The 15,351-nt window shown below is 38.3% G+C and overlaps 2 protein-coding genes across 9 annotated transcripts in view; both read left to right on the top strand.

The window, feature by feature from the left end:
* Positions 1 to 3,937, top strand: part of LOC109053994 (membrane-associated guanylate kinase, WW and PDZ domain-containing protein 3-like) — a 142,897-nt gene extending 138,960 nt beyond the window's left edge. For 7 of the 8 annotated variants that reach the window (XM_042751435.1, XM_042751432.1, XM_042751433.1 and 4 more), the window contains one exon: positions 1,554 to 3,937. In XM_042751435.1, coding sequence (XP_042607369.1) covers positions 1,554 to 2,299 — 746 coding nt within the window. In that variant the 3' untranslated portion in view covers positions 2,300 to 3,937. The remainder of the gene's footprint in view (positions 1 to 1,553) is intronic. The other variant, XM_042751440.1, reaches the window with a different exon arrangement.
* Positions 3,938 to 4,454: 517 nt separating this feature from the next.
* On the top strand, positions 4,455 to 14,976 carry LOC109053993 (lysine-specific demethylase 9-like). Its single transcript, XM_019071313.2, has 7 exons — positions 4,455 to 5,751; positions 6,691 to 7,319; positions 8,178 to 8,315; positions 9,528 to 9,670; positions 9,770 to 9,937; positions 10,049 to 10,157; positions 13,020 to 14,976. The coding sequence occupies exons 1-7, from the start codon at positions 4,845 to 4,847 to the stop codon at positions 13,575 to 13,577; spliced, it is 2,652 nt and encodes an 883-aa protein (XP_018926858.2). The 5' UTR covers positions 4,455 to 4,844; the 3' UTR covers positions 13,578 to 14,976.
* Positions 14,977 to 15,351: the final 375 nt, after the last annotated feature.

The following is a 15,351-nucleotide window of genomic DNA, read 5'->3' as shown; positions in this document are numbered from 1 at the left end:
TTCGTCTGAAAGAAGTCATATATACCTAGGATGGCTTGAGGGTGAGTAAATAACAGGCTAATTTTCATTTTTGGGTGAACTAACCCTTTAAGTTTTTCATCCACTGTTTGTTTTATTTCAGTTAATATTTTTTGTTAATGATAATAACTTTGACACTGATTAGATATTTTAATCAGTGACGGCACTTTTATTTGTAAGCAATAATCTGACGTCATAATTTAATCAAAGTTGAAATCTTTTTAATAACCCCCTGGAGTTCACATGCCCTTAGTTGGGAGTACCGCTCTGGAATGATGCATCCTGGGTACATCTTAGAGCCTAAATATGTGACCAAATATATTTCTTACCAGACATTTAAATGAGAAAGAATTTGAAACCCATGTCAGGAGCCACCGGCTTGGTTTAATTTTTGGTTATTGTTGCTTCACGTCTTGTGGCGTGACATTTTATCTTGAGAGAAAATTACAACTTTGCCATTCTAGGTCTGACTCTTTCTCATAGCTGGTTTCAGCTGCTTGATATGTGTCACTGTATCTGGAGGCCAAAAGCCACTGAAGACTGAAATCTGTGACAGTTTAATTGAGAATGTCTCTGCTGAAGACAGGTTAATTATGTTCAGTCTATCAGTTGTATTCTGCAGATTTGCTAAATGCAGTTCGCAAATGTTTAATTGTGCACTTTGTCATTTTTCTTCATTAAAAAAGTTTAACACAGAGAAATGAACAGCACATTTGATTTAAAAGTACATTGTGCATTCACTCCAGTTATACTGTATCAACTTGTATGTACTTGGAGCGGCTCACCTCGTGAGGGCCACCATATTGAGTTGACATGGATAGCCGAATACAAAATTTTTTATTTGTGTATTCTCCCTGTTATTATATAGTTTCTTCTAATGACCATATTAATGGTTGCGTGATGCTGCATTCACACCACTAGGTTACAGTATAACAACTGACCAACACAACAGAATTTTAAGTACACCTTTTTTACAGAATATGATGTTGACTAAAAATGTTTGACAGGTTACAGAGAAAAGAATAAGACTAAATAAATAAACAAACAAAGTCAGTAAAATATTTTTTTAATGTTTCTGAAAGAAATTTCTTTTGCTTACCAAGTGGGAAAAAACAGTAATATCGTGAAATAGCACTACAATTTAAATTTACCTTTTCATATTTCATATTTAAAAATGTACATTTTTGTGATTTTCAGCATCATAACATAACAGAAATCATTCTTATATGCTGATTTGGTGCTCAAGAAACATTTCTTATTATATCAATGTTGAAAACAATTGTGGTGCTTAATGTTTTTTGTGGAAACCATGAAAAACACTTTTTTTCAGGATTATTAGGGGAAAAAGTTTAGAAAAAAGAATAGCATTTATTTTTAAAAAAATGAAATTATAAATGCATTTACTGTCAAACATCTTACTAACCAAAAAGACTGATTTGCTCTTTTACATGTTACTGAGAGCACCTTTAAAATAAATGGTTTTAATGTTCTTTTCGATTTTCCGACACTAATTATTACCATGTTTTGTGCTTCAGATGTTAAGGATATGATGACAGGTCCATCTGCAAACTCTCCAAGGTATTCTGCATCCAATGAGCCGTCAACACCATCATCTCCGTCCTTTATGTCTCACTCCCCTGAAGTCAAACCCTCTCCACCCGAGGAGCTCTTCTTCGACCCGTTGGCCACTTCGCACGGACAACTTCACCAACATTACAGAGACACCAAACAGCAAACTAGAAAGAGCGACCCAAGCATGCCTCGCGACAACAATGACAATTTTACACTCCCTCGAAGACAGGATGGGAAAGAACGCTCAAGGAGTCCAAAAAAGACTCTAAACATGGACAACAGGAACGACCCTAGTGAACGAGAACCTCGATCTGCAAGCCCCAGGAAGACCAAGAAGGAAAACAGTGGGATCAGACAGGAAATGCCTCAAAAGGCCACTGACGGATTGAAGCCTAACTCTGGAAGGAGATACAAAGACGAGGACACTATGCACAAGCAGGACAGGGAAACGGGAGAAACCAGACCTGAGGTCTCAAGGGGTGGCAGTGACAGATACCAGAGGGACAAGACAGCAGAACCTCAGAGGTCTGAAAGCAGTACTCTCAACCGGAAGGACCATAGAGGACGAGACAGGCCAGAGGACATTGAGGGCATGCCTCAAGAGACTCCCCACAATGGGAACCCTACCACCAAGAGAGCACCTATAACCCCAGGCCCCTGGAAGGTGCCCAGCTCCACAAGGGTTCAGCCTCCGGTGCATGGAGTCTAATGCATTTGGGAGCAGTTATTGATGTGAATCACTGTGGATTGTCTTTTTTTTTTTTTTTTTTGTATGACTATCACCATCTACACTGATAACATGCAGCGTTTACTTGTGTCCACCAACAATACAAGCCTCAGTTTTGTTTTGTGCCAATCAGACTGCAGCTACAGACTTATCCATGTTTCTTTGCTCCTGTGACGATAACATAAAGGATGCTTTTCTGTGAAGGTTTAAAATGTCTGTTAATATTTAAAAAAGGGGATAGTTCACCCAAAAATGAAAATTCTGTCAGCATTTACCGGTATGACTTTGCAGAACACTCAAGAAGATCTTTTGATCTTTTATCTTCCACTGAAGAGAGGCAGAAATAAGGGCTGAAACGGCATGAGGATGAGTGAATGATGACAAAATAGATTTTTGGCTAAACTATCCCTAATTCTCCATCTTTGATTCGCCACATGTCCTTACAAAGACTTTTCCAGTGATGCAACTGTCCTCAAGATCCAGTCCTGAGAAGTGACTCTGTGTAGACTGTGCATTATGCAGCTTTTTGCGGTGAATTTTCCACATATCCATCTTTAAAAGACCAGAAACTTGTGGTTAAGTATGTTTACTATTTGTGTGTTGATGAAGACGCATATGTAATTTATTGAAATGAATATGATGATATAAACAAATACATGTATAGAGGTATAGATATTTGTATCCATTCTGAGCCAGGTCACTTATTAGTGTTCCAGCTTGCCGATACGACTTTCGGCTTCCTAACAAACATATTTTTTCACAGTGCTATAGCTTTTACAGTTAATCTCGGTGGAGCATTTGCAAGGTGTGTACATTTGGGATCAAATGTTCGCTCGTATCATTAGCAGGTGAAGCAGAACTAGGAAAAATTCTGATATATTTTTGCATACTATCCAATCTAACATATATTTTTTCTTATTCTTTTTAGCACATCAAATGATTCATACTGTATCATTTTCCCAATATTGGGAATTCATATTCATTTAAAGTGTCTTTGTGCATCTGTATCTTTCAGATTAAATGTCAAGATGCTCTTATATCCAAAGGAAATGTAGCTCTGAATTATGTACCGAACATGCTGGGTGTTATTCATCAGGTTCTTAAAGCCTCAAACAATTGGCACAGATTCAGACGCAAGATATAACAATGTCTAATATCTTTTTCATAACAGTATTTTTGAAATACCATAAATATTGAGTGTCCATACGGACAGAGCAGACATCATTCAAACATTGCATATGCTACAGCCCTTCTATGTTTTGTCATGATGAAAAATGTGAATACTTTCTAATACGGTTTATGATCATTAACCTCAACCCTTTTGTAGCTTGTTTCTCTAGTGCATCTCATGTCATGAGGGTGTATGTATGATACTGTGGCCTTGCATTGCTTTATCTTACACAAAAAAAGCCTTGTGGTCTCTACATTGTGGTAGTTGTAAATGTTTATAAAAATACAATGTACAGCACCTGTATAAAACCTGCCTTCGTGAGGGGAAAAACAAGAAAAAAAAATCTATAAATCACTCCATTATTTTTTTAAGTAATTAAGAGTATAAGCATATATATAGAGAAAGAGTGGTTAAAGAAATGAATCTGGTCATGACCTTCTGTTCATGCACTGATGAATAAAGATTTACTGAAAAGATGCCTCTTGATCTTTTAAGTTTCTGATTTCCTATATTATTTAACATGAATGACAGTGCACACGTTTAATTGCATTTAAAGGGGTGTTCACACAAAAGTGATGGGGAGTTCGATTCAACATCCGTGAACCGGTTCTTCGATTCTTTTGTAATTACGCCATCACGTGGTCCCATCCCAACATATTGATTCTGTAATAAAAACGTGTTTATTTTCTAACCTATTGTCACAGTCTGTTGCGAAAATGACATAAATAAACTATAAAAAACTCACATATAAACTAAAACACTACAATTAACTTGAAACTTATTTAAAACAATTCATACAGCTAGATATAAAACACATTTACATTAAAAACACTACAATTAACTTGTTTTTGAAACTTATTTAAAAACAATTCATTTCAGCGCTTCGTTTCAGATTTTTTCACATTTTATTTGACATTTCTCCATTGCACAAAATGCTCTTACCATCGGTTCTTGTTTCAAAAGTCAGTGAGCTGTTGAATCAAAAGAATCACAGACCGATTCCGTCCGATTCATGAACAGTTTGGGCCAGGGCTGCGTTTCCCAAAAGCATCGTAAAGTTGATCGTAGCTCCATTGGTTTCAATGGGTCTACGATGTACTTAAGCTTACGATGTTTTTGGGAAACGCAGCCCGGTTCTGTAAACAGGTTCAATAGATTCTTGAAAAGATCCGACTCACATGAACGCTTCGTTCACGAATCAGACATGGTTGTTTTTTATTTGACACGCCGACTCAAAAAACGCAACGCTCGTGCCGCCAATGACAGGCAGATGCGACGCAATATTCAAAGACGTCCGTCTGACTCATGCTGTATACATAGACCACCCCAAAATAGCCCAATTAGCAAGAACGCGTCATGTGTAGACGCCCACTAAAGACATCCAACACCGTGCACTATTATCTCCAGGATATTATGTGCTGCTCTTTTGGCGGTTGTGAGCTCGGCGCAGAGCGCATTTATCTGCACGGACGGACCCGCCCAACCCCTGAAGCTGCTACAGTATTACGTCAGTCATTGGCCGCGGTGCGTGCAGCAGCGCACGCAGCCCTTGAACCATGGCAGTCCAGAAACATCAATACCGATTATGCGCATGCGCGCTCCGAGCGGGAAAACTACAAACGCGTGAGCTCCGATTGGCTACGGACAAAAGAACTACAGCTCCCAATAGACATGCGCAAAAAGTCCCTCTTAAAGCCTTTTAAATTTCCGTGCAAAATGGCTGCACAGGTCGATCTACTGCGCGTCAAAGTAGAGGAGAAGAGCAGGGACAGCTTTGACAAAGCCACCAAAGAAAAGAAAAAGAAGAAAAAACGGGAATGTTCGCCGTCCGATGACAAGCGCGAGAGAGCGGAGAAGGAAGCGAAGAAAATAAAGCTACATCACCACCAACACCATAACCAACACCAACATGCCCAACAACGAGCGCATCCACCGCACCAACAACAGAACAGCCAAGCGCGCGACTTCAGCAAAGAGCAGGCACCTGTGCCTCACCGCCATCTCAACCATCATCACAATCACAGCTCCAAGAAAGAATTACCTCCGGGATGGCCGCCGCGCAAAGTGACACCAGCAGCGGCTCACGTCCCGCAGAAGACGGTCCTGCCGCCTTCCCCGCTCTTCACTTTCACGCCGCTCAAAGTAGCGAAGGCCGAGACCCCCAATAACAAGCCCAAACACATCGAGAAGGACGCCAAACTCAAGCCCAAGAAGGAAAACGCCGAGGCGAATGTTAAAGTGGGGGAATCCAAGAAGAAGAAAGGTAACTTTAATAGCGTTTAAACGTAAGCCAAACGATTTTATGTTTCTGGGTGGCTTCCAACTTGAGAAGTGAGCGGAGAAAGTGCCATTAGCCTCCGCTGCTAAGCCATGCGCGAGCACGCCCCCATTCACAAGAGCTCAGTGTACGTGCAGATGAGCAGAATTACTACGTTTTATCGAGAAAGAAACTTTTCACCGCTGCCAAAGTGTGCAATATAAAATATAACTAAATACTTTTTTTTTTTTCGCTGCTTAATATTAGAGACGTTCTCTTTGCAGCTGTCGTGTTTACTAAACTCGCTGTAACTACAGTAATCTAAGTAACGCGATACTACTATAGCTTTTTATTAACACTATATCATAACAATGCCATGTTTTTAGACGCAATACGTTGATGTTTTTGAAGTGTTTTGCGATACTGTATATGGTCATAAGTCTGTACTGTATTATTATGCCAAATTTACACTTCAGAGTTGACACAGTAGTGCTTCTAAAATGGCTTTTATCCGTCTTTACACAGAATGTTTATTGCTGCACAAAATGTGTGCATTCACACAGCTAATACAACTGTATGCTATGATACTAGGGGCTAATGTGGGTCAGAGCAGGCTTAATTTAGCCTGGCTTTTATCCGCCATTATGTCTTTACATAGAACTTCGAGCAGGCACAGAGCAGCCTTAACTCAGCTGTGTTGAGATTTAAAACATAGTACTATAGTATAACCATCTGTCACTATCATTGTAACATGGAACCGGCAAACTCAGGACCACAAAATGTCTAGAATTGCTGGACTTGATTACCAAGTAGTATACAACTTTTCAAGTATCACCAAAATTATTTTTGTAATGTTTTTCATGTTTGCAATTTTACATTCGTAAACACCTAGACATCATGAACAAAAGTTTTTCTAAGTTCTTCCATCTCTGTTGATCTTTTCAGAGCCCCATAATGAGAATGGCAAAACCCAGACCCTGGAGGAATACCTCCTAAAGAAAAAGAAAAAGAAGAAGCGGCATCGTGAAGATGAGCGTGGCAAGAAGTTGCGCGTGCACAGCAAAGAGGTCCAGACGCTGTGTACAGGATTGACAGGAGATGCTCTGGCATCTTCTGAAGACCCTGTGTTGCATGCGTACATCAAAGATGAAAAGCTGTGTCCAAGCTTAGGTGAGTACTACACTCCCAAAGCTGAGAAGAAGCCGTTCCTCTCGCACCGAGATCACTTCATCCGCAGCTCGTGGCTTCAGACCAACGGCTCCTTCAGCAGACTGATCCATGAGGAAAAGCAGCCCAACGGAGGGGCGTCTGTACTACATGCTTACGCAGATGAACTGTCTTTACTGCGACCGGAGGACACTGAAAGATTCGCCCAGGAGTTTCTGGATCTCGCCTTTGCTGAACACCCTAAAGGAGCCGCACGCTACGCACTCGCAGTGGTGCACGGAGCAGCTGCCTATCTGCCCGATTTCTTGGACTACTTTGCCTTCAATTTCCCAAATACACCTGTCAAGATGGAAATCCTTGGTAAAAAGGACATTGAGACCACCACGATTGCCAACTTCCATTCCCAGGTAAGATGACGCTTTGCACTTATTAATTTTGCGTTGAACCTTCAAGCCATGGCTTGTTTTTGGCAGGATACATTATGATGTGTAGCTTGCTAGATGAAGTCTATACAAATCATTTAGCCTTTCCCACTTTTAAAGCAGGTGCATTTATTATTTACACAAGTCAGGTGGCAGTTCAAAGTACAAAAACAGTCTTAAGTGATGTAGACCAAATTTCCCCGCAGTCAAACCGTCAGACTTTTTTTCTGCTGTCTCAGAGATTAAACAAACTGAAGCGATTGCATTTATTCTCACAACAAGCAGGAGAATCACAGTTTAAGGAAGTTATTTTAATTTTATGGCAGTCTAAAAACCATAATTCTGTAAATCTTGCCTTAAGGCAAGTACAATAGACAATAACTATAAGAAGTAATGTTTAAATAATTGTTCTTATTCTATGAGAACTATAGCAATAATGACAGATGATAAGAATAATGTGAGTCACTTTCAAAATGATTTTTTTCCAGTTGATAAAAACATCGACAGCCAGTCAGAATCCACCTGACTTGAAAGAGCTTGAGCATTTAAAGCAGCAAACGACATGAGCGCAGCTTGTGCTTTTAATAAACACATCATTATTGTTCTGTTGGTGTGAACAATAATATAGTTATCTTTCTCTGCATAAATGGGCCTTTAAACTTTTTGTTTGTATCATGAAACTTTAAAAAGTAGTATATACTTAAGTAAAAAAAAAAAAAAAAAGAGAGATGCTGAAGTTTTCATTTAGGTTCATTTGAGGTTTTTTAGGTTTTTTAAATGCACACTAAGATAAAGGGTGTGTGTTAGGATGTTTCCCGGATCTGAAGTGCTTTTGTGTTGTAGGTGAACCGAACGTACTGCTCTGGGACATATAGAGCTGGTGCCATGAGGCAGATCAGTCTGGTCGGTGCAGTAGATGAGGAGGTGGGCGATTACTTCCCAGAGTTCTTGGACATGCTTGAGGAGTCTCCGTTTCTGAAGGTTAGGACATAATCTCTCACAGATGAGTGAGTTTGAAAGGCTTTGTGCTGACCGTGTTTGTGGTGCAAATGGTGTGTTTCAATTCACTGTTTGCCAGCAGAGTTTCTTACGATTTGGACCTAGATGAATGGTGTCGTCTTGCACACTTATGTAAAGGATTTTGTTTGCATTTCTTTCCTTTTAAAAACCCCATAACAAAAAAATTGGAGATTTGTGACTTTTAGTCCATGTTTATTTGCTGTGAGTTGTATACCATCCAAATATTGGAGGCCTGAAAGATTTTTTTTTTTTATGTTTTTGAAAAATGCAGTAGAAGGTCAAATGTTTTTATGATTTAAAATAACTCTTAAATATCTCTATTTTAATATATTTTAAAATTCATTTCATCACTGTCACATCAAACTTGAAAATTAAAATGTCACATGATTCTCCAGAATTTATTTCAACGTGCTGATTTGGTGCTCAAGAAATATATTTTATTATTATCATGCAAAGAGTTGTGCCATTTAAAATATTTGTAAAATAAAAAAAAGAATACAAAAAAAATAAAAAAAAGCATATATAAATAAAAATCAAAAAACAGCATTTTTTTTTGTAATTAAAATTTTTGTACCATTATTTATTCATTTTGATTTTTATTTTGCACCTCTAAATGCCAATAATAATGTCATGGCTGATTTATATTTATTCATTTTGCAGATGCTTTCATCCAAAGCGACTTACAAATGAGGAATACAAGCAATTCTTCATACTGATAACTAATAAGTCGTAAATAAGATTCTATACTAATTTGTATAAATTAAAGCTACTTGTGATTTTAGACATCACAACATTATTGTGCAGTAACAAATGAGATTTGCTGTTGAGATTTAACTTTTGTTATTACATTATTCTTTTTATAGATCAAATGAATATTGGATGATGGCAAAGGTCATCTTAACGTAGAAATAGGGAAGATGAGCAATTTATCCAATATCAATAAAAAGTCTAATATCAGCCAGTAACTGATATGCATTCCTAAGCAACAGCAAGTTACAAGTCATGAATAATGGCTGTGATATGTTCCATCTCAATGTTTCAATAGGAAATATGTCACAGAAGTGAGAACTCTTCATCCAGTTGTTTCTTGCCTTCACACTTTCAGACAATGGTCAGGGCAAGACTACGGCATTGTTTTAACTTCCTGACTTATGTTTTAATTTGTTTATGCAGATGACTCTGCCATGGGGCAGCCTGTCTAGCCTAAAGCTGGACTGCAGGTCTCAGAGTGATGATGGTCCCATCATGTGGGTGAGACCAGGAGAGCAGATGGTCCCCACAGCCGATATGCCCAAATCTCCATTCAAGAGACGAAGGTATTGATTCAACCACGAATTGAATGCTCTTTTTTTCTTTTTTTTTTAAGATTAAAGCAGTTTGTAGCGCCTCACAAAACACTTTCATTTTGGTTGTAGATCAATGAATGAGGTCAAGAACTTGCATTACCTCCCGAGAACCAGTGAACCACGTGAGGTGCTGTTCGAGGATCGGACGCGAGCCCACGCTGATCACGTTGGCCAGAGTTTCGACTGGCAGAGTACAGCAGCTGTGGGTGTCCTGAAAGCAGTGCAGTTTGGGGAATGGTGAGTGCAGCCATCTGCCACACAGAAACATATGCACATGCTAGTACATGCAAAAAGCTGCGTGTAATTAACCATAGATAAAGTGACCTTTGATGTTCTCATCTCCCATAGGAGTGACCGGCCACGGATAACCAAAGATGTGGTTTGTTTTCATGCTGAGGACTTCAATGACGTCGTTCAAAGGCTTCAGCTAGACCTGTATGAGCCACCTGTGTCACAGGTAGGAGCTGTTACTGCTAAACAGAAGTTATGTTGTGTAAGCACAACTTATGAGTGAACTTGCTTTTTTTGTACTGAGCAGGACTTTTTTATGTGATTACCATATATATTCTTGGGTATTACAATCTTTTTTTTTTTTTTTCCTTTTTTTATTATAGTGTCACTGGTGCACAGCAGTGTGTATTTTAGGTATAACTAGGCCTATATAGTCTGCATGTTTCGGAGCAAAGTGCGTCACTGTGATCATTTATACACACGCTACTCATGATCCAGTGTTTTAAGTGGCTCAGCTCACAGTAAATGCTGCAAACTTCATCTCTGCATGTGCTGTGGAGTTTAACATGCATTTGGGATTGAAACCTGATCCAGTTTCACTTTGTTTACATTTGCATACTATCCCACAATTTTGTAGACATGATTACAGCATTTCATGCAGATTTGGAATGAGAAGTGTTTGTGAACCTGTTGTCACAGACACTTAAAGGTCCAGTTGCAGTTAAAGGGGTCATCGGATGCTAAATTCACTTTTACATGTTGTTTGAACATAAATGTGTGTGTAAACATCTACCCTATAATGATAAAAATCCACCCAGTGGTTTTTATTTAATCCTTAAAAATACTCAGGCCATTCTCAGCTTCTTGTCTGTGTGACGTCAGGCTGCTCCCATGAGTTTCTCAGAGCACGGCTCATCACCCCACAGAAGGGAGGGGCGGGGTCAGCAGTGCTCATTAGCATTTAACGCAACATGCAAAATAATGGGTTGATGTCTGCAGAGCTGATTTTGACCAGGCAAAAAGGGTTTTGTTTTACACTACCATTGAGAAATTTTAACCAAAGTATGTTATAGACTTTTCATTAAGACCCAAAAGAACCATTTCAACTTGTGGGAAATGGGCATCCGATGACCCCTTTAAAAGCTTGAGGGTTTAATTCTTTGCAGTGAAGAAATTCAGTCATTGTATTTTTATATGTAAAATAATTGCTTTACTAATTTTTTGATATACTGTTCATTTTTTTTTTGAGTATCACTGTTGCTGTTATTCAGCCATAGACTGAAGGTAATTTTTCATTAAGCTTTTATACACTTTCAAACAAGACATTGGGCCTCATTTATCAATCTAACGTAGAAACGAGTGCAGATCTGTGCACACAAATCAACTTATGACAGAGTTCACGTGTGATTCATGAGACATTCGTATGGCGCCAATCTCATCGTACGAATGATCACACGTAGATAAATGTGGCGGCAGAAAACAATCGTCATTTGAAAATCATGCCCCTAAAAACACCCGGTTTTAGAAGCCTCACCCCTAGAGTTTATGAGCCAGAGAAACGAAACCCGGCCAAAAAGAGGACGTAATTTAATGAAGGAGAAATTTATCTTACTCTGAAAACAGCCATTAACCTTGTTGTTGCAAACAATTAGGCTACATTAATTTATGTAATTTATATGAATATTAAAATACTGGTAAATATAAACAGCCTATTTAGTTCCCCTTACTCTACAACAAATATTTTAAATTTAATGGTATTCAGAGCAAAACAAGAATGAAAAATAAGTAGTTATAAAATTATATATTAAACTATAAAACAAAACACAAATTAGCCTATAGTGGCATTCCTTATAAACAGCATACAAATGTCAAGCAGAACTGAAATGACTTTGGGCTCACGAGCCTGTCTTATACCACAAGAATCCAAATGTTTCCATTTTTGACATATTTGTAACATTTGTTTGCATAAGTATTATTCATTATGTAGCCTAAACATGGCTTTATACTTCAGTCATGTTCTAATATCCGTGTAAAATCCTTCACATGTGCAAAAATCTTTGTTTGGGTGCTGCATGCTGATTTTACCGCGGACCTTTTAAAATAAATAGTGTAACTTTAATGTGTAACATTTAGTGTAACATTTTAGTTTGATGATGAATGGCTGAAATGTCAGGCAGTGGTAGAACTAATATTGTTTGTTTTCACGTTATTTTTTTTTTGTTTTGTTTTGTTTTTTTCCCTTTTCTTAGTCTGTTAATTATATTATAGCCTCAGAGTGTCACAAAAACAAGCGTAGCCTGTACTTGATCCTATTTATTTTATTCCTTTTATATACCCTTTTCTTAGTCTGTTAATTATATTATAGCCTATTATATATTTTGTGTGATCCTATTTATTTTATTCCTTTTATAGACTTAATTTCTGTTTTTCTCCTTTCACAGAAGCGCTGCATGTGCATTATGCGACGGTTGAATCCTCATGGTCTTGTTTACGCTGCTATTCGAGCATATAAAGCTAAAGCCCTGTATAAACCCCCCAAAAAAAGACATTCTAATCTTACTGGTTAACGATTTACTAATGAGCTTCGTTTGACAGTCAGGAAAATAAAAATGGAACAAAATGCTGTCATTCTACAGTTCTCCACCATATTTACTATGCTGCACGCAAATTCGGATAACTCAAGAACTTGACATGAGATTTGATCGTAGCAACTGCTCACGTCCTTATAGATAAATGCCAAGTTTTGTGCTGAAACGACCGTACGCCCAATTTTCTGTCCTACGTTCATTTCGTAAATGAGGCCCATTGTTTCTTTTCATCCAAAAATGATGATAGTTTCAAAGGAAGTCAAAGTGTTTTAAAAACCAGCATATACTGTATAAGTGGGGCTACTTTTTATATAATGATTTTCATTTTTTTCTAATGCATAATTTATATTTAGCTTAAGATCACAGTCTGATGTGATAATGCCATGTGGTGTTGGGTAAGCAGTAACTTGTACATGATCCTGAACGGGTGTGGAGGTGATATACAGGTAGACGGGTATAAAATAGGTCAGCATTCCCATAATGCCTCTCTCTCTCTACAGTGTGTCCAGTGGGTGGACGACGCCAAACTCAACCAGTTACGACGAGAAGGCATCCGCTATGTTCGCATGCAGCTCTGTGACGACGACATCTACTTCATCCCTCGCAACGTGATCCACCAGTTCAAGACCGTCTCGGCCGTGTGCAGCCTCGCATGGCACATCCGTCTAAAGCAGTACTACTCTGAGGAAGAGGAGGAGGAATCCAAGGACATTAAGACCAAGGACCTGTGCTCCACGTCATGTCCTCCTCCCTCTTCATCACCTGTTCACCCGGACACCAAAGTCACCTCTTGCGCCCGGCTACAAGCAGACACGGCACAAGGCGGAGTGGCCAAAATGGATGAACTGGTTTTCCAGAGGCCCGCAACACCACCCAGAGAGCCGCAGCCTGCACCTCCGCAGCCGGCTAAATCCGCCCACACTGTTCCCGCAGCTCTTGTCCCAGCACCCTGCCCTCTGTCCTCGTCCACACCAGAGCAAATGCTTCCACAGGCTCCCACCGAACCTGCATCAGACTCCTCACTCGACGCCAGCAGGTCCACGGATTTCCCCAAATGACTTCCAAATCCTTTCTTTTGCAGAGGGATGGGGTTTTATTTCACCTAACAGACTTGACTGACATTCCACAGTGTAAAAAAAGGAATATCTGGACTTTGCCTAAAAATGATGAAGACTGTATATTTTTCTGTTTTAGCTTTTGGTTAAGGAAATGACCCCGTGAGTACTTTTTAGGTTTTTCTCAGCCAAAGTATTTAATTTGAAATATATTTTTGCTGATTACTCGGTATTGTTTTATATTTGTTTATATATTATTATTATTATTATTATTATTATAAAATATTATTATTATTATTATTATTATTATAAATGAGACAAACTATCTCTCGAGGAACTTTTCACGTTGTTTCCCAGGCTGTCATTTGCATCATGTTGATCTGCTAATTGGTTTTTACAGACAAAAACAAGGAAAAAAGTGCCTGTCACAAGTGGAGAGCAGCAATCATATCTTAAAAGAGAACAATAGTCTTATTTTTTCCCCATGGTGTGATGTCACTGAAATATTTGACATTTAAGCTAGACTAGTGAGTAGGTATCGATTTAAAGTGAGAGAGATTTGCTTTTTCTTATCTTTCTCTGGTTGGCTTGAAGGAAAATTCATTATTTTTTTGAATGACTAATAGCAGTAATTATCAAAGAGGAACTTGTGCATTACCTCTCATGTATGCAGGAAATAGGATTTGGCCTCCACAAGAGGGTTGTTCATTTGTTTTTGTTTTTCATTTTAATTATTTATTTTTGTCCAGAATAGTCAGTCTTTTAAGATCATGGTCATGAATTCATTTGTCATGTTTGTTTTCTGTCTGTATTGTGTGCAGAAGCCGGTGTGCTTTTTTATGTTTTTATTTTTGACTAGGAAGACATATTCCAAGTCCGGATGTTGGCAGAAAACTAGATGGAAATGTAAATAACCAAACCTACACTCAGGGGCAACATTCTGATGCCTTTTCATTTGGTCAAGTCTCCTTCTACTTTACTTTAAAGTTTTATAGCAATCTAATCCATACATTCAGATTTTTGAATCTTTAATTCTGACATGTGTTCGTATGAGCTTCATGTAAAGGAAACGGTCTCTTGATTCAGATGGATCATATAAACAAGCTTCCATTCAGATTTTACACAATTCTGCTCATACTATCAGAGTAGTTTTAGAGACACAACAGAAAGATCTTTTTAAATCATACTTTGATTTTCTTTTTCTTTTTTGTTTGTTTGTTTGTTTGTTTTTCTCTCATTGTCAGCACTTTTTAAAAAATGTCCCAAATGACTAATCTTGTTACTTTGGCCGTTTTAAGCATTTGTTGATTTGGATTTTTTTCTGAAAATGAATCAGTGCAAATATGAATTAACTCGGTAATATACATTAACAAGGCATGAATAAACTCCTGTTTTTCTTGTACAAAACTGTTATTATATGTTACTCTTCCCTTAATCTGCAACCCAAATTTTTCTCCTTCAAAAAAGCATTTGATATTATTTATGAGTATAATAGAAGCTGCAGAAGGCACATGTCGAGTGCATAACGCTTGTTTCCTATGTGTTTGAACTGAAGTTGTGCATAGTAATTTATGATAATCATTCTAGGGTGACTATCCCAGATAGTTGGATGACTGCAATTTAGCTTTCACTTGCTGAGTGTAGTTGTGTGTCAGTAATGTTTTTGCACATGTTGGCGTTTCTTTTGAATGGGATTAAGTCTTAAAGCAGGCATTTAGTGTTTTTGAAAGGGTTATGGGCAGTAGTTGTGCTTCTCTGTTGACGCCATGTATTGCTA

This window comes from Cyprinus carpio, chromosome B23 (assembly GCF_018340385.1).
Source record: "Cyprinus carpio isolate SPL01 chromosome B23, ASM1834038v1, whole genome shotgun sequence".
NCBI lineage: Eukaryota > Metazoa > Chordata > Actinopteri > Cypriniformes > Cyprinidae > Cyprinus > Cyprinus carpio.
Note: the sequence above shows the minus strand (reverse complement) of the source record. Positions and strands in the feature narration are given on the sequence as shown.